Source organism: Podarcis melisellensis, assembly GCF_964234715.1.
Source record: "Podarcis melisellensis genome assembly, chromosome: 5".
Taxonomy (NCBI): domain Eukaryota; kingdom Metazoa; phylum Chordata; class Lepidosauria; order Squamata; family Lacertidae; genus Podarcis; species Podarcis melisellensis.
In genome coordinates this window covers 55223545-55243862 of record NC_138537.1, presented here as the reverse complement: position 1 = coordinate 55243862, position 20318 = coordinate 55223545, and the positions used below count along the sequence as shown (strand labels likewise).

Genomic DNA, 20318 nt, shown 5'->3' with positions numbered 1-20318 from the left:
TTCCAGACGGGCAGCGGCAGTTGGTGAGAGCGAAACAACTTTCCTTGGCAGACTGGAGTGAAGACTTGGACTTGCGAGTCGATGAAGGGGGGGTGTCAGACGGAGCCGATCGGCAGACCTTAGCGATGTGGCCCCTTCTGGAACACTTCCTACAGATGGCGTCTCTGAATCGACACTTGGCACGGGAATGGTTGCCTCCGCAGCCGGCACATTCCGGTTGGCCCTTGGACTTCTGTTGGAACTTCCTGCGCTCCCGCTTTGTCTGGTGCACGTCATCGTCTTCACTGGAGGATGCCTCATCACTGCTGGCCTCTTCATGATGCACCGGAACTGGCTCCCTAGCAAGACGCGGGCTGCTGGACTTGCGGATCTCCTGGGCGGAGCGTTCAGCAGCTTCTGAGGCCACAGCCTCCTCAATGGCTTTCTGTAGCGTGAGGTCTGACTTGGCTAGGAGACGCCGTTGCAGATGGATGTCCCGGACCCCGCAGACGATTCGATCCATCAGGGCATCGTCTAAGTCTCGGAACTCACAGCGAGGTAGGAGTCCCATGATTCAGAGGCTGGTGCAAACGGCAGTAGAGGCACAAGTGAAGCCATGATTCCGATGCCGGCGTGAAGGGCGATGGATGGAACACAGTGCTCTAGCCAGAACAGTCAGCTCTGAATTGGTTCTGCCCAGTGATTTCGCTCAGTGATTTCGCTCTGTGATTCAGCTCAGTGATTCAGCTCAGTTCAGAGGCTGGCCGCATCTGGCTGTGCTCTGATGTCCATCCATCCCATCCTCGTCGCCAGTATTAAGTTGTGGGTTGACATAGCAGCCGGCACAGCGATTTCTTCAAGTAGCTCTTTATTTTGTAAGCTGGAATAGAACTGACTGCAAACAGCTCAGCCGGCCTGCTTTTATAGGCAGCCGGCTGTCAACATTGTAACAACCACAGCCCAGAGTTCCCGCCTAAAATAACTGCTGCGGACCTGAGTGAAAACTATCTACAGACCTGAGTGAAAACTATATACAGTATCCCCCTGTTGGCCCAGGGTGAAACTACACTACATAACAGGGGACACCCCCTGACTTCTTCAGAAGTGTGCCTCATTTCTGCCTCTCCAGACTCTGCTTCTGCCTCTGGACTGCCCTGTTCCCCAGCCTCTTCCTGCTCCCTTAACCCTGTTACCTCTGCAGCTTCTGACAATTCCTTCTCCAGGCCTGCTGCTCTTCTCCCTCTGACCACTCATTGTCATCCCACCACCAACCCCCTGGCTCTGAACCTTCTTCCATTGGGGATTCCCCAGCTGGTGGCTTCCACCACTCATCCGCATCCAGCCAGTCCATGACACAGGTTGCATAGTGGGGCTTGATAATGAACGTGGCTTGATCATGGCTTGTCTGTGACCAGATAGTGAGCCTGGAGGGCTGATTTGGCCCCCAGGCCTCAAGATCCCCACTCCCTGTTTGAAAAGGAATGGGATAAAAATGAAATAAATGTCCAAATGCTTCTAAAGGTTTTTCCCCCCTCACGCCTTGCATTGTGGAAGGAGGTTTTCCCAGGCATTCATTAAGACAGGTCAATTGATTGAGCAGCATTCAATCTGTGAAGCATACCATTCCATGGAGAAATTTGTTTTTCTCAGGATCCTAAAATAGAAACACTAGATCCCTTCAAATATGCCAGAAGAAATGTTAACTGTGTTCACAGCCTTTGTGAGGTCATCACAGGCACAGTGAGTGGTATAATGTTCCCACTCCCTTAAATGGTTGTTTTTCCTACACAGTTTGTCTAGAATAATGTGGAATAATTAAATATAAAAATACAGTAGGGCTGTGCTGTGAAATATTCATTCCTGCTCTCCCCCAGCTGCTTGCTGCAGAGAATGACTCAACATCATCTATTAGGGGCCTCTCCATCAGGCCTTCTGGTGTATGAAAAATAATAGCTTAAATTATACAACCCAAACTATCTCTTTAAGAAAGTTTAAAAGTCAGATGGTGATGGCATCCTTGCCTAGGGTGGAGATAAAAGTACCTGGAAGTTTTTTGTTGCCATGGCAATAGGTTCTCCTTCGTTATATGAAAGTAGAAAGGAAATATAATGAATTATTTTGTGGAAAAAGGTAAAGACAATGCTATACTTTTATCCAATCCGGAGTTGTGTGTCTCCTTGAATAATTTAAACGAGCTTCAGTATTAACCTAGAGGCTTAATTAAAGCAACATATGCTGCATTTCCCCCCTCAAGGAGACAGAATTTTTTAAAAATAGGTATTTTTCACATCTCCTTGATTCAGCAAAAGCAAACTTGATTCATGAAATGTTGGAGGATATGGAGTTATGTGACCTTGGCTCCTTTAGAAGAAATTTGAAGGCAGCCCTGTATAAGGATTTTTTATGTTGAATGTTTTATTATGTTTTATATATGTTGGAAGCTGCCCAGAGTGGCTGGGGCAACCTAGTCAGATGATGGGGCATAAGTAAAATTATTATTATTATTGAATAGCATGTTCCTTTTTTCACCAGAGAAATGTTGGAGGATATGAACCCTGCTCCCTTCACTTGCCCACCCCAACCCTCTTCACCAAGCCCACAATCTCCTCTCTCTTTACCCCTTGCTGAAACCTCCTTCTCCCTCTGCCAATCTTCTGTGGCTTGCCTGGACCTTGCTCACCTGGGGCAGGCTTGCCAAAACCCCCTCCCCCACCAAACCTTTGCATCTTATCTCTGCAGGCTCCCAAATCCAGCCCCCACCATTCTCCAGGGCCTTGCTAAAACTTTCCCTCCTTCCTACCAAACCTCTGTTGGTGGCCAAAGCACCGCTTCTGCTGGAGTTTTCCAAAAATACCATCCCCATCACAATACCCCATTGGCGGGCCTGCTTTGGCTGCTTAAGTGCCTCTGCTTGATTCCTAACTTCTACTGGCCTGTTCACATACTGATAAAACTGTTTCCTCCAGTGGCTTGCTCATTCACTTACTTCTCCCTGATGTCCCCCCCCCCCCCCACAATGCTCTTCAGTGCATTCATATGCTGTAAAACCTGCACTTTGGTAAAACAGTTCCACTTCAGAAATCAGATCAGATCATGCAAGCACCAAAGTCCAATGTAAAAAGTTTGGAAGCATCCCTAACATCAGGGATGAGGGAGCAGTGACATTCCAGATGTTGGATTCCAACTCCCACCATCATAGGCAACAGTCAGAATTAATGGAAGCTTTAGTCCAAACATATCCAGAGGTCCATCTTTGTCTAACATGGATTTTATATTATGTTTGTAAAAACTGATTAACTCAGTGATTTTTTCAGACAATTGCCCCCTTAAACCCAGTTTATATTAAAAATTCTGTTTCAATTATTTTCTGACAGCCTCCTGCTATAGGACGTGAGTGAAAGCAACTTGTTAAAGTTTTAACTAATATACCGGTAACAGCTGAAGGCAGGATTTGAGATGCTCAAAATGAAGATTGCTCAGAATGAAAAAGTACTTAATGTCATTTGGATTTTGTTTATTAAAAATTATGGTCCCAGTGTTTAAACACAGATTGTTTTGTATTTTTCAAAAGCACCTTCAAGACCTCCTGGCCTTGTGGTTGGTTGTAAATTCTGATGCCATAGACAGCAGGTATACTGTAAATGGTTTTTGTGAAGGAAAAAGGGGAGTGTTTAAAAAAAATGTAATTCCATTTTCTGTTCCATTTTATGGTCCACAATTTATCCCAGATCTTAAGTATTGAGAGACAAAACCCTCCCTGCTTCTTTCATGGGTGGTGAAGGGTGGGGTGGGGATAGGCTACATTTAGCAATACTTTATTGCTAAAACATATAGAAGCCATATGTGCTCTCTCAAAGAGTTAATGCAGCCACTCTCTCTTTCTAAATCCAGACTTCATCAACTGTGCATTTTCATAACTAAGCTAATCACTGCAGTTTTAAATACCTTGGCATTCTATAAGGAAATTAATCATAAACTGTATCAGTAATTTTATTCAGGCATTCATTTTCTGAACCGAAGCTGGCTTTGAGGAACACAATTTATTTTTGGCAAGGAGGGAGTGAATGTTTGAACAACTTTCAGCTATAAATGGGCTACGCATTGCTGAGAGATGTGGATAGTTGGCTCTCACTGAGTGGCCCACCATCTGAGTTTTATCCTTGTATAGCTCACCAACAAACAAGGTGTCAACACAAAGCCCAGGTATGGCTTCAGCACCCAAGGCTAAAATCTGGTAGAACTCACTTAAATGCACACAAACAGCATGCAGTTCATGCGGAACACTTCTTGGATAATATGATTTTAGATTGCACATGAGGGAAGAAAGGGAAATCCTCACCCTACGTATATAGAAAACTCCATGTATGTAGAAAGCTACTGTACCAGAATTTTTCTCCCTATGATATAGCACTCTAACAGTGGGGTGGAGAGGCTGTGCTAGCTTCATAGCAGTGTTGGTCCTCCACTGCTGGAGAGGAGGAGGGTCAGGAACACTGGATTAGCTCCATCAGCATGCCCACACAGCCACAATCTCCAGGCCACCTCCTACCATGCCCCTTCTACCTCCTGGTACACAGCAGCAACACTGCTGTTGAGAAGCCCCACCCCATTGGGTGAGATACTGCTGCATATAACCGTCTATATTGGTACAGGTTTCGGGAGGATGTAATTTCTGTTAAACCACAGAGCCTAGGGCTTGCCGATCAGAAGGTCAGCGGTACTAATCCCTGCAACGGGGTGAGCTCCCGTTGCTTGGTCCCTGCTCCTGCACACCTAGCAGTTCGAAAGCACGTCAAAGTGCAAGCAGATAAATAGGTACCGCTCTGGTGGGAAGGTAAACGGCGTTTCCATGCACTGCTCTGGTTCACCAGAAGCGGCTTAGTCATGCTGGCCACATGACCTGGAAGCTGTACGCCGGCTCCCTCGGCTAATAAAGCGAGATGAGCACCGCAACCCCAGAGTCGGCCACGACTGGCCTAATGGCCAGGGATCCCTTTACCTTTAATTTCTGTATATCTGATTTATACTCAATGCAGATTATCAATAAATCCAAAAGAAAAGCTGCACAGACACTTAAGTGCCTTGCAAACTTGTCATAGCAGGGGTTTAAGTGTTTCAGCCTCCCATTGGCTGGGGCTGATAGCAACAAGTCCTTCAACGCTTGAACCAGTTCTAAGGGATAGCTACTTGAGGGTGGGGTAGAAGCAGAAAAGGAAGACCTCTTTGCTGTCTTCACCACCATGTGATAGTGTTCTAACCCATGTCCAATCATTTGATGGATGAGATATCTGCCGTTTGTGATCTGACTGTTATCCAGGTTGCTTCATTCTCCAAAGTTCCATAGAAAACCAGGTGGAATTCTGGGCTTGGCAATGTGGGAGGGAGCGCTCAGGAGTGACTGTGCTGGTGCCCTTTTCACCACACTGTTCCACAGTGAGATCTCCAGCACCCAACAGGATGGCCACCTTTGTCCAACATAAACTCACCATAGCATTCAGGAATTTCAGATTTCATAGGTTTTTTGGGGGGGTCATCATATTGGGGAACAAAGCTACCACCACTCCAAACCTCATGAGAAAATGATCTGACTATGATAATGGGGTTGCATCTCTCCCCCCCCCCCATCCATGATGGTTTCATCTGGGCTGTCTCTACCACCCTCCCCTCTGGCATCATCGAAGAACATAATTCACTCCAATAAAAATCACAATATCAGACAAACATTTCTCTTACTAGCTGTAAGAGCATCACAAAGTCAATTAAGGTGCTATTAGTAGCAAGCAAATAATGCACCAGTACCATGAGAAAGTGTTCTAGTGCCAGAAGATTGCTGAAGAGCTGCTATATTTAGAAGTAGAGTGGTACCTCGGGTTACAGACGCTTCAGGTTATGGACTTCGCTAACCCAGAAATAGTACCTCGGGTTAAGAACTTTGCTTCAGGATTAGAACAGAAATCGTGTGGCGGAAGCAGCAGCAGGCCACTTTAGCTAAAGTGGTGCTTCAGGTTAAGAACAGTTTCAGGTTAAGAACGGACCTCCAGAACGAATTAAGTTCTTAACCCGAGGTACCACTGTATAGCTAGTTAGAGATAAGGGATGGGTGCATGCATGTCTCCCTTGTTGCATTTTGTAACAAGGTATTGCAAGATGCAATCTTTCATAGATCAGCTGCAAAAAGCATTTTAGGTCCCATTAGATGCATATCTGTATGCTTTCACAGTTGTGCAACTTCTTGTATGATTTACCTACTGTTGATATAGATTGATAGAGACTGTGAACCTGACAGACCAACCCTGTTGCATTCAATTTGGTGGTTATTTTAATGACTGCTGTTAAGAATTTGCTGTCCAAGGTGGAGGTTAAACATGCCTGGAGGAAGGTATGTGTGTCCAGATACAGGCAGGATGAGCCAACCACTGGCATTTTTTGTGCCTACAGCTGAGCTCTGTTATGAAAGCAAGTTATATTCACAATGCACTCAAATCAAGGCAATGGACCAGAAATTGAATTAATCTATGTACAGAAATATGCACTTTATCAACTCTTATGATTTTCTGGCTCCAGCTGCTGACACACCCTTTTGGCAAGGCGTTTGCTGAATCTTTGTACCTTTAAGTACCTTTAAGCAGCAGCTTTATCATTGTGCTAGTTTTCCAGTTGTAGAGTGGATTGATATACTATTTATAATCTCTATTGTTTGTTTGTTTATTCTGCTGCTGCAATGGAGAGCAAGTAATAAAGGGTTTAAGTAAAAGTAAGCACATCAACATCTGCATCATATGAAATCATACCAAAATGCATATCCATGAAATTCTGTTCTACAAGAGAGCTGATTGGTGAATTACTGGTTCCATTTTGTATTTCTAGATAAATTCAGGAGCACCCCTGCATTAAAACTCTTTCCCATGCTGTGTGTGACATAGCACAGCCTACTCCCATCACTGACATCTGGTAAGAAGCTAGAGCAAATTTGGGAAGTTGAAAGTTGTCTGTGATTGTGCAATTAAAAGCTGATGTCACTTTATTTCTTTGCAAGACCATTTATACAAATTCCATCTGGACATAGGTGGGGAGGCAGGGGGAAAGCTGAGAATAGTACTTGATTTCTTTTTATTTTGCAATTGATGAAAATGAATGTGAAAATGGGCTTGTCATTTTGGCTCGGGATTAGCAATGACACTGACTTGTGTATGGGGAAAAGTTACATGGGATTTGTAGTACCTTTCTATTATATTGGTACAAATACAGAACTCCAGTAAAGAGAAATGTCAACATTTTATTTTTGCTGTTGAAATGTGTTTTGGAAGGTGAGGTATCTTTCCGATGCTTTTAACTCATTCCTGTTTTGAAAAACCTTCACGTGGAACTATTTTACATACTTCAAGGAGAATTCAGGCTTTCAGTAACTGATCTTTTATCCAGGGCCACCTGATTAAGGGGAGGAGGGGGTTCAGAAAAATAATAATGCCTGAAATAAAATAAAGTTGAAAATCTGCAAAAGAAAGAATCCTGATTATTAACCTTTTAGTCTATCAAGGGATTATAAATGTAAAATGTAAACTTTCTATGCTGTTGACGGTCTGCACCTGTTTTTCATCAAGAGCTGGAAGAGTAGAAGGAATTTTCACAAGCATGTTTTCCTTTCTGTTCCATAGAATCTGAATGCAATCTTAATATTCTGTAAGGGGAAGCAGGAGCCCCTAAACCACAGGAGAAAACATTTCCCCCTTCCAAGTTTTCATCCAACAACACCCCACTGCATATAGTCCTGGCAAGAGAATAGAGATGCATTTTTTGTACAGGGATTTTGAGAGCGAGGCTCATGGCCAGTTTTTCATTTCTTTGAATATACAGTATTTAGACTCTGTGTTAATATCACTTCTCAAAACACAGCATCTTAGGTGCCAAGAGTTGGATTAAAGTTTTTAATTGCCTGGGGAGCGGGGAGGAGCAGGAGGGAAGAGAAAGCAGAGAAAGGAGCAAAGATCTGTAAAGGATTCACAGAGTCTAACACCTGCCAAATGCCAGCTCTCTCTTCTCCCGTATGTCTGCATGTGTGTCTGGCTGGCTGGTGAGCCCCGACGATCACATGGACCTCAGGCAACCACCTCCCTCCCTCTGATTCCAGTCCTCACTCCCTCTTCATTACTTGCAACTTCTGCAAACTACTCCAAAGCAGAAGTGCTTATCCCAGACTCTGGAATTTGCCAACTGCCAAGAGCTGTTTTTCCCTCTCTACTGATCCTACATTGGATATTCACAGAGGAGCTTTCTACTGCAAAAAAGCAAAAAAATAATAATGACCTCCTTTGTCGAGAAAGCTTCTTTTGCTCAGCTCTGCCTCGCGCTGTGTGCTTTTGATCTGACACTGCTTGGTGATATAACCTGGGCTCTACCTATGGAAGAGCAGGATTACTATCTGCAGGAAATCATCAACAGGGATCATTATTATTCCTTTCCAGATCCTGAAGAGGAGTATTCGCCTTTCACAGAACAGCCAAGGGAGGAAGAAACCGAGCTCCCTTTGGAGACAGAAGAACCCCAAAGATTCAAGCTGGGCAAGAAGGAGTTAAAAATGAAGAAAACCAACAAAAAAGATAAATCCACTCTCGAGACCCCGCCAGGTAACTTTCCTCTTTCACTCCCGAAATTTTGAGATTCCAGATGGGTCTCAAAGGATTTCGCCCCCATAAGTTAATATCCGAAGCAGAAAAGCAGAAATAGTAACTGCACTGCTAATGACGTTAAACACCCTCGTACTAATCACAGCTGTTATACTAACAGAATTAGTGATCATGCTGGTCTGAAAGTCTAATTTTAACCCCTGCCTTCACTCTTTTGGGAAGACTAAAATTTGCTTCCACTTCCTTTTCTCTCTTGCTCTAAAGGTTTTCAGGAAAAGTTTTCTTGAAGTCACACATCCTGTGTGCATACTCTTCCCTCTAACAAACAGCATCTTTCTTTTTTGCTTAGTAAAATGGTCATGTTGCCAACAAGGGTAGAGATGGGCTGAATTTTGTTCGCAGGTTGCCCAGGTTCATATATGGGTTCTGGGATTTGCTTCTAGGAAGTGTGAACTTCTGATTTCATAACAAAGGCCTCCCCTGCAAAAGCCAGATCTCAGTGGATATAAACTAAAATCAATTTGTAATTTTTATTGTGAAACAGGACTTAGCATAACTCAGTGATTAAAGTCTGGGCCTTGGGGTCAGGACACTGAGGCTGCAGTCCTAACTCCACTTCCCTGTGAGTAAGCCATGCTGGATTCAACAGGACTTACTTTTAAGTAGACATGGTTATGATTGCAAATCTGACCTCGGCAAACACTACTATGATCATTATATTATTATGACTTTAATTATTTTATAGCACATTATGTAACATAAGTTGCTTATTATTCCTGCATCAATACTTTAAGTGTAGTAAGCTAAGGCAGCTGAAATATGGCCCAGAATATTGAAATATGTTCCAAATATTTGTCCAGAATTGCTCAAGGTATTTCATCGCTGAGAGATAATTTTCACCTGGCATTGTTGCTTTAAAGGTACAGATTTTGGGAACTGTATCAGTTGTGCCCTTTGTTTATTTGCATTCAAGACATAAGCACAGGTATCTCCCCCCCTCTTTTTAGGACCATAAAGTGTTTGAATGTTGGACAGGAAACATTAAGGACCTGTGCAGTTATGATATGGCTTTATGAGATAGAGGGATGTGCTCTGGGAGGAATATGCTGATACAGCATACACTGCTAGGGAACCCTTGCACCTTAAAGATGTGTCTGCTTGCACCAGTCTCACTTCACTGAAATTTAGCAACATGACGACTGCCTTTCTGCATGCCTTTTGATGTATGGGACTTTTAGATAGACCTTTGTGAGATTCTTCTATGCAGATTAATTACACAGCATGCCTAGACAAACAACTATTTTCCTAAGGACAGGACAGGACAGGACAGCATAGGGCAGTACCAATAGGAGATAAGGAACCTTAATTTACAGCTGTGAATCTGCCTGCAGGAACAACAACCTGCCTGTGTAAAATGGGATTTGAGAAAACAGATTGTGTACAGAAGATGAAAATTCAACTGGCTAGCGTTAAAACTACCTTTTGTCTTCAGTTCGGCAGAACTAAAGGCATGTGGGATTAATTAGGTGTTTGTAGCAAGCAATCGGGACGCAGGTGGCGCTGTGGGTTAAAGCCTCAGCGCCTAGGACTTGCCGATCAAAAGGTCGGCGGTTCGAATCCCTGCGGCGGGGTGCGCTCCCGTTGCTCGGTCCCAGCGCCTGCCAACCTAGCAGTTCGAAAGCACCCCTAAGTGCAAGTAGATAAATAGGGACCGCTTACCAGCGGGAAGGTAAACGGCGTTTCCGTGTGCGGCTCTGGCTCGCCAGATGCAGCTTTGTCACACTGGCCACGTGACCCGGAAGTGTCTCCGGACAGCGCTGGCCCCTGGCCTCTTAAGTGAGATGGGCGCACAACCCCAGAGTCTGTCAAGACTGGCCCGTACGGGCAGGGGTACCTTTACCTTTACCTTTAGCAAGCAATCAGCTGGGTCTGCACCGGAATGAAGCAAAGCTGACGGACAGGAATTAGGAACATGTGATCTGCCCTTTGGCTGAGCAGCTGGTACCAATCAGTAGTTCCTCTGAATCAGAGTAGGGCTAAAATTCATTGCAGTCTGAACACTATGAACACTTATACACATGTTTGCTTAATGTAAACTAATGGGGATAGAAAGTTCCAATGCAGCTGTTTCAAACACTGTGCTAGATAGCTTGCCTTCCATTCCCATTGTTTTAAATCAGTTGCATTGGGCCAATTCAAAGTTACACTTTATTACAATGCATAAATATGAATTGACAGAACTATTCTTCGCCCTCCCACCAATGACACATCGTGGATCACATCATATTTGAAGTGATAAATGCCATACAGCCCCTGCTTCACACACTTCCTATAGTGCCCTCCTCATATTTATACCCTATAATTCACTTCTGGGAATTATACAGATGCAGATACTATAGCAGCCAACGGATTGACCTGGGAAGTTTCAGCTCAGATATTGCTGCTACCATGAACTAAGTAGTTGTCCTTCACTAATTGTGTATCTTTCAGCTTCAACACTCCATGATTTATACAGGATGCATGGAGAATCATTTGGTCCATAAGCAGGCAATCTTATTATCGCACCAGCAATTGATGGTTTCAGATAGGTGTGTGTAGGTAGGTAGAGGTAGGGGTAGGGGTGTGTGTGTGTGTGTGTGTGTGTGTGTGTGTGTGAGAGAGAGAGAGAGAGAGAGAGAGAGAGAGAGAGACCAGACAGACAAGGAATACACACATTGGCAAGACCTGTAGTCTGTATATCAGGTCTTCTTAACCTCACATTGCATATGTAGTGCAGAGGTTGAAAGATAGTAGGTCACCTACTAAATTCAGGATAGATGAAAAATCTACCATGAGGGGCGGTGCCTGGAACCCTGGCCCTGACCACAACTCAGCTGGCAGCAAGAAAGGTCCCAAAGTGGCAGACATCATCTTTCTCAACCACAACAAAGCAGGCCAGTGCCCAAGTGGCAAGCCAGAGTTGCTACTATCAAAGCAAGGGTAGGTAGGAGGTCAGTAACTAAAGAGAAAATGACGAATGCTATGTTGCTATGGCTTTGACAGGTTTGCCACAACCACCTTCCCAAGCCAGGATGTCTTGTGAGAGCCTACAGGACTTCTGGTGACATGCTCTGCAACAGTGGTTCCCAAACTCCAACCTCATAGACCACCTGAAATTTGTTGAGGCTCCTGGAAGGGCACTTAATTATTTTTCTGCTCATTGCAGCAACTGTGCTAGATGTCTGACTTGCAATTGTTTTTTCTTCCTTTATTTATTTTGATCCCCCTCCCCGCTCTATATTTCTGGCCTCCTCCCACGCATCAGTGGTCTATTCTGCTCACTTTGTGGGTTCTTGGACTAATGGAGCAGCTGACATGCCTGCTGCTCCCACTGTTTTTCACAGACATGCTGTGGACAACCTGAGTGAAGCTCGAGGACCATGCTAGCTCAGTTGGTTAGAGGTGTGGTGCTGATAATGCCAAGGTTGCAGGTTTGATCCCCATATTCCTGCTTTGCAGGGAATTGAACTAGATGATTCTCATGGTCATCTACAATTCTATGATTCTATGTCCTACAGGGGGAATAGGGCCACTGAGAGGGCTCACATAGCATTTTTGCCCAAGACTCTGCGATGATGTGGGGCAGAGGATGAGGAACCTGGGTGCTCCCTTCAGATCTGAGGCCCTGGCCAGTACTGTGGTGGGAGAAGCCCTATGGGAATTGGGGCGAGTCAGGGTGTGCACAGCCCACTCTCTTCACTGCATCCTGAAAGGAAACTTTCTGGTTCATAGTAGCTGTGTGTGTACATTATAGACCATAGCTCAGGCTTCCTTCCTCAAACTCGGCCCTCCAGATGTTTTGAGAATACAGTTCCCATCATCCCTGACCACTGGGTCCTGCTAGCTATGGATCATGAGTGTTGTAGGCCAATAACATCTGGAGGGCTGAGTTTGAGGAAGCCTGCCATAGGTGCATGCATTATAAATCTATAGGCAATGCAATATAGGATGTGAATATGAGGAGCTTGTGATGTATGTGCTTCAGTAGGTGCATGATACTTTTTGCAAACATGTACAGGATAAGCTTCCTGTATAAATCAAGTATAAATCAGGTAGTTGCAAGTAGGACTGCGATAATACATGTGAAGCAGCCTTCGCCAAGCTGGTGGCCCCCAGAGGTTTTGGACTACAACTCCCATCATCAGCAGTCAGGACATCTGGGCTAGCTGAGGCTGCTAGGAATTGTAGTCCAAAACATCTGGAGGGCACCAGGCTGGTGAAGGCTGATGCAAGACATTAAAGGAAGGCTAAGCATTATTATTTTTCAAATAAATAAATCCTTGTTGCACCAGACGAGAAGTAGCCAACAAAATTGTATTCCCTCCACCCCTAATATAAAGATTTTATTGGCAGGGAAAGATTGCATAGAAAGGCTTTTAGGATGAGAACTATGTTTTCCATCTAAGTAAGTGTAGGATAAAAATATCTTGCCGGAGTTGCCAGATGTAATTTATTTAAGGGAACATTCCTTATTCTGAAATGCCTCCATGCCAAACGTCTCTTCTCCATAGCATTCCTGAGAAACACAAGCCTTTCAAACTGCATTATGTTTCTAATTTCTGAAATCTTGATGTGCCAAACCAACAAATCCTGACTGTTCTGCATTTTGTATATACATCAGGAAAAGTTCCTTGGGAATGTATTCATCTTTAAGATGGTTCTGAAAGTGCTTACCTAGTTTTGTGCTCGTTTCCATGAGTGTCAACACGTGCCTCCATTTCTGGTTAATTTCTTATGAATGCTGAGGATGAAATGTACATTTTTAAGCATTTCAGTGATTGCTTGGAATAGGAATCTGCCGTGCAGCTAATGCACTGTCACCACCACACACAAGTTATGCAGTCATCTCCCCTCCAGCTAGTGCAGATACTCCTTCTCATACCTATCTTGGATTCTGGTCTGCAGTGCTTCGTAACTAGACTTTGAAACAGACCCACAATACATTGAGTTGCCACATTATCTGCTCAATCATTCCTCTGTCTTAGCAATGCAAAGCAATTATTTTCATGGCTGACCCAAGACATTTTGCTGGCTGCGTGGGGGCAGCAAATGGTGCCCCCTTCCTGGTCGAAGTCATGTTGGGTAGCATCCAAGGCTGGTCAAATTATGTTATTTCCTCAGGCAGGAAATCCTGCAAGCACCTCCCCCCGCCCCACCACCTCAAAGGAAAAACCGATCATTGATAACAATGATTTCATGACACCCAAAATCTGCTGTCTGAGGCAGCTACCTCCTTATGCCTAAAGGTAAGGCTGACCTTGATAGCATTGCATACGAGGCAAGCATTTTTGTCAATTTAACCTCTCACTGCTCGCACAGCTATAACTTTTTTCTTTTGACAAAACTGGATGTTTCTCCAAGCACGATACCCTCTAAAAGGGTTTGGATCAAATTTGGCTGTTTTCTGAAGCACTGAGTCAGGTTCTGAACTGAATCTTGTGGTCGGTGTACACTGTCAGTATTTTCTGCTGCTGTGGTACTCTCTTGCTTTGCTGAATGAGTGTGTGTGTGCGCGCGTGTGTGTGCGCACACACACACACACACTGTTCTTTTACTTCCTCTCTCTTCCCCATCTTGCTTTGAACTGAAGTGTCTGGCTCTGAATCAAGGCTTCCTCCTGTATCTTTTCTTGTCTCACTTTCTTCTTTTTCAGGTTTGCTCTGTGAGAACAGCTGCAGCCATACAGCAAGTGGGGATCTCTTTTCCCTTTCTTGTCTCTTGCTATCTCCCTGCTGCATGTTGTGTGTGCGGTTGGTAGCAGCAGTGCTTTCGAGCAGTAAACCTCAGCACTACAAACCTACATGATGGCAATCTAGGATTGCTGCAGTGGAAAGTATTAGCAGGGAGGCAATATGGCTTTCTAACTTTCCTAATATGGGACAAATGACTAAAGAGAGGGACTCCATTCAGAGGAGAAAGCTTAAACTATACATAAACTCATTTATGCTCATTTAAGCTCATTCCAGCCCTGTGGGGGGGGAAGTGGTGGAAGGGGAGCTGACGATGTTCTTCAAAAAGAATGTCAATTGGTTCACATGTGATACAAGCCACAGGAAACTCAAAAACTGATTGCAAATGTGCCTCCCTGCATGATAACTTTTAAGTCTTTTACACACAAGCTGCAGCAGAAAGTGAGAGGCTCCAAAGAGCCTCTACTGAAAGTTGGGCTGAGAGGTGTGACGAAAGTTCACATTCTCAAATTTGTGACTCAGAATTTGAAAGGGGGACAAAAAGAGGGGGCTGGTTTCAGGGAGTGCAAAATAACACTAAGGGTGCATAAAGTGACAAAATGGCATATTGCAGTCTTCCCTTCTTTTTTGCCACTGTTTTTATCAGCTGCATAGTCTACTGCCATGTGTGAAATCAGCATAAATTATTCGAATAGTGGATAGTCAAGAGGATCCAGAGAAATGGTCCTTGATTGAATCTCCACGTTTGTTTCTTATTCATTTAAAATATTTATATCCTGGCTTTCCAACCTGTCATCCGGATGCCTAATATGGCTTAGAACTTGGGATTGATAGATCCATTAAAATCAGGCCCATCCTATTTCTTGGTTACAGAGCGAAGTCTGTCCTGACCTGCTTTGATGCAGATTGTTAATGAAAAATCCTTTTTAAAATGCCCAGAAACACTTAAAACACAAGTACACCTTTAAAAGTACTTCACTCCCTGGTTTTCCCCTTTAGAACATTTGAAATAGTGTATCCAATTGCCCAAAATTTGTGGGGCTAGCGCTACTTGCCGCTGTATGTATTAAAAGTACATGAAGAAAGATCCCATGAGAATGATGGGATCTGGAGATGTTCTATCCCTCCCCAGGGGAATTATATGAAAAAATGGCTGGCTTCTGGAGCAGACATAGCCTGCCCGGTGGAGTGGAGCCATTACACCAGCTATCAAACACATGGGTTGATGTTGCTTATTAGGAGGAAGCAGTCCTTTCTTCCCCCCCCCCAAATGTTTAGGGGTACTCTCATTTTCCTACTCATATTGAAATACTGCCCCTCAGTGAGGCTAAACTTAGATTCACAAAATGTTTAGGGGTATGTGTACCCCTGCGACCCCCCCCAAAAAGGACTGGGATGAAGAGAGACAAGGCATCAGGGACGTCTGCATGGGGCAATTGGCAACTGGGAAGCCAACATGGGACTGCCACTTCTGCACTGGGACTGCCATGCTTTCTTCTGTACAATTGCCCCTTGTAGCAATAGAATGCTACCATGTTCTATGAGCACCTGTTTCAAAGGTTTTAAAGGGGGTGGGAAATGGCAGGGGGCAGTGTGCTATCTTCTGATCACCTGATAAAAATACACCAAACTGTGGATTCTGAAGCTGACCACTGATCTCATCTGGGTCAAGATCTATCTTTACTGGATCATGGAGTCCTCCTCCTAACAAGCAACATAATTTAAAAACAAAAATATCAACATCAATGGGATTTACTCCCAGCTAAGTGTTTACAAGACAAAACTTCCTTGAGATCACTAGATGTGAATCATATGCTTGTTCTGAAACTCTGTATTAGGTCATAAGAACTTAAAAAGGACCCAGCTAGATAAGGCCAAGGGCTCATCTCATCTAGCATTTTGTTCTCAGTCTCCAAACAAATGCTTATAGGAAACTCGCAAGCAGCTCATGAGCACAATTGCACTTTCCCAAATATAGTAAAGCTCCAATACTTTGGTGAAGGCCAGGATCTAAATTTGCACCTTAATTTGTCTATGGATAATGCATAACATGTGAAAGACACTGCCTCTTTGTTTTCTGCCCCTGATGGAATTTAAACCAATTCACTGGTTGTGTCTGGAAGATAAAATAGGAAGCCTGCCATGTTCCTATACTTGCCAGTGATGGAAGAGTGTTTCCAGCTCACAGCTTGTTCCCCTCTTACAGCCTTTATTAATGCTACTCCCCGAGACTCAAGTAGTCGGTACCTTCATATTAAGATTTACAGCATACTTATGGGAATTTGGGTCATGAACTTCTGCAGGAAATTGTCTGCTCTCTATGAGTCATGTCATGAGTACCAAAATATAAGGCAATGCCTACAAAAACATAGGTCGCAATCAACCCATTGGTCTGTAGGGCTCTTAACTTTGCATCCTCACTGATACAGATACACTTGAAGTCTGGAAACAGATTCTCACTGTTAAGAATCCCGATTTCATACAGGAATCAGGTCCTAACATCTGTTGGTAAAACTCTGCCACATAAGTTAAGCAATTGCACACCACTTTGATTTCCAGGGAGAAACAGTTAAGTGTGTGTAATGGGTATGAAAATGCAAAAATAACCCACAGATATTAATTATATGAGGGGGAAGTACTTTGCAGGAAATGTGTATATTAGGCAAATCTGCATACAAAAAATGTGTTTGTTAGGCTAAATCCACAATGCTCACAATTTGCGAACTGGTTTAAGGTTTCTCTTACAACCATGAATTTTATGAAACAGTAAATAAATATGCATGAATTTTCAAGAGGATTTTCCCACCCAAATAAATAAATAAGTGTGGAGAACTGGATTTAAGAGTAGGAAAATGAGAAAGTGAGAAGCCTGTAACTGACAGGCCCATCTACCCCTACATGCAAGAGAGGTGCTGTAGCACTGAGTAATGGCCCTTTCCCCCCAAGTCATCTCATTTTTGGGGCCTTTGAAAAAGGCACCGGAATGATATTGTGCTGTTGGCAGAAAGAGGAAGGGATTAAAATATGGGGTCCCCCCTTCATTTACTGGATTTTGTCTTTTATGTTTTGATAGTCTATATTTGGGGGAAAACAATACACCATATTTTTCTTTTCTCCTTGCAGTTAAAAACGGGAACAAGAAAGGTGAGAAAAACAAGAAAAGCAATGAAAGGACACCAGATGGTGACTATGAAAGAGGAAGCACTTATGAGGAGAGCTGGGAAAGTAAGCTTGAATCCTCTCAGATGGCATCTTACTTTTTTCATTCTTTAGTGAACAATTTTGTGAGAGAAATAACGAGATGAAATGGTACCTCCTCAAGAGAGCCTAGCTCATTACGAAACACTCGTCAGTTCCAGATGTGTGTTCTGGAACCTTCTTATTAGCTGCTGACCACAACTACAGGCTCGAAACCTGCAGCTTTTGCTGTTGTGTTTACTTTTAATTTACACCTCAGGCCATGTTGATCAGTCCTGGGAGGGATGGGAAACCTCTTTCAGCCCCAAAACCACATTCCCTTCTGGCACCTTTCCAAGAGCCACATGGAAGTGGTGGGCAGAGCTAAGATGCTAAAGTGGGTGGAGGGGGGGAAAGTATTCACCCAGCCCTCTCCATATCACATCTAGACAAGCAACATAAATTATCAGAATTCAAGGACAAATTCCAGCCAGGCAAAAAAAAATGGAGGGGGGGAGATCTACTGAGGGTTGTGGCCTGGGGAAATGGTGAAGGTCGTCTAGGGAGAGTTCTGTGGATCAGGTAAAGAGGGGTGGAGATCCACATTTAACCCTTGAGACTGTTTCCCCCACAGTTTTTCCCATTGAACTCACAGAAAGGGAAAGGGTGGATGAATAAACTGCCTAGTTATAAGCGGCAGCCCTCATTCCTATGAGAGATTTTGTTCAACCAAACTAGTTTTCCACGAATATTGTACTGTAAAGGTACTTGATAGGTGGGTTTCTGAAACAGTAGCAGGACTGAATGTTGTCTCCATTGGGCAGCATGGGACAGATGTAGGTGGTAGCTTTCTGAACTGAACCACTTCATTCAGCAAAGGGAAGGCATAATATTTTTGAATGATTAAATGAAAAAATTACCTGCTTGTAATAATCCAGCATATCAGGGAGACAGAAATCAAATTGTAAGGAAAGATCATATTTTTGAATTTTTGAGTGGATTAAAAGAATCACCCTGCGGGTAGTGAACTGCCACACAACAGAGAAGAACTTTCTTCCCAAGGCACTTATTTATTATTGGCAGGGAGGTTCTTTTTATGATGGGAGAGCATTCAAAATATGGTCCTTCTTGCTGTAGGAAGGAGTCAGGCTCAAAATTACCTCCATCTAGCACCTTAATCTGCATTGCGTGGCGAGTTCCCGTCCCCCACCAGGATAAATAAAGACACGAGACAACATAAATTGAAGTTAATTGGGCGAATTAGGCCACAACTTTATTGAATTCAGGAATGAGAGGCATTGGCTTAGGCATTGGTCCTAACGACTATCCGGCTCCAGCCCAATTGCTGGAGACACGGGGAAGGGTTAACCTTAGATCGGGGGAGTCTCCTGCCAAGGCACGTCGACTAGGAGCTCCCCCGGGTCACCGCTTTGGGGCATGCCTTTGGCCCACACCTCCATAGGCTTCGGACAGGGCCACGCCCCCCGGAGTCCTTTAACGGACCACCCTTCACTCGCTGGGGGGAGGTGATGGCGTTCCTCCCCCCCCACATCCTCTTAACCCCTTCTTACCAATGCCTACCGCCAAATGCCGAGAAGTTGTGATGAGTTGCTACGAGGTAGGCGAAAAACCAAAAGGCCGCAAATTGCCGATTGGGAAAAATTCCTACCATGCCCCTTGCGGCGACAGACCGAAGTCCATAGCAAAGTCAAAGACCTATCTAGTCTACCTAAAGGGAGGGAGGGTGGGAAAACGTGAGGGGGGAGCCGGCGAAAAGAGGGCGAGCCCCCTCTGCGCCGGCTCTAAATAGGGCAAACCACGCCCCCCAGCCAGCCAGCTGATTGGCTGGCTGGGGGGGGGGGAGCGCCCTGGCCGGGATTCCCTTGGTCTCACGGGGGCTGGGCGTGAAGCCCGCAACCCCACCTCCTGGGGCAAGCCGGAAGTGGCTTTATGCACGGAATAGCCCTCAGGAACTAGACAAACTTTAAAAAAAAATATTTGAGGTGTACTTTACATGACACTTGACATGTATTTTTTCACATTCTCCTTAGACTCCTGTAGAAAATTTGCAGAAACACTTCTGCAGCAGTAAAGTTTACTTTTGCATTAAGTAGTTCAATCAAATCTATAGAGTCTTCAAAATAAATGCCACTAGCTCACCCCACAATATAGAGTTGAACTATCTCAAAAGGTAAATTCCAATTGATGTTGTATAACCCTAGAAAAATATTATTTAAGTGCCATAGAACAGATGAAAATGAATCATGAAGAAATGATAGGCCACACCAGACCAATTTCAAACTATTCTCCAGAGATTTACACCGTACTGAACAAATACTACACACTCTTGTGGGCTTCTGAACATTTCCTGGTTGGTTTCCTCTAGGGAGCTGTGCAAAGTTCATCTTTACACAATTGTACATCTGCAGTAAAAATAGGATGAAAAAACTCCCCCCATATGCGGTAGTATTTAAGTGCATGCTTAGTACAATGCAATCTTATGTAAGTTTATTCAGAAATAAGGCTAATGAACTCCATGGGACTTACTTGCATGTATGTGTGTGGGATTGCAGCCATTATCTTAAATATACCGTATTTTTCGCACCATAGGGCGCACCGGACCATAGGGCGCACCCATTTTTTGGGGGGGAAATAAAGGGGAAAAAATTATTTCCCCCCCCCCAGGCGCGGGGCTGGGGCGGGGGAAGCTCGAGCTTCCCCCGACCCCAGCCCGCAAACAGGCAGCTCTCTGCAAGCCGTGGGAGCACTCCCGCTGCTTGTGGAGAGGTCCGCGAAGCCTGGGCGTGCT

At 44.3% G+C, this 20318-nt stretch overlaps 1 protein-coding gene across 1 annotated transcript in view; it reads left to right on the top strand.

Annotated features, from left to right (window-relative positions):
• Positions 1 to 7970: 7970 nt before the first annotated feature.
• The window catches only part of CPXM2 (carboxypeptidase X, M14 family member 2), a 69023-nt gene continuing 56675 nt past the window's right edge, over positions 7971 to 20318 (top strand). The window contains exons 1-2 of the mRNA XM_081912677.1: positions 7971 to 8603; positions 17456 to 17557. Of these exons, the coding sequence (XP_081768803.1) occupies positions 8279 to 8603; positions 17456 to 17557 (427 nt within the window). The 5' untranslated portion in view covers positions 7971 to 8278. The remainder of the gene's footprint in view (positions 8604 to 17455; positions 17558 to 20318) is intronic.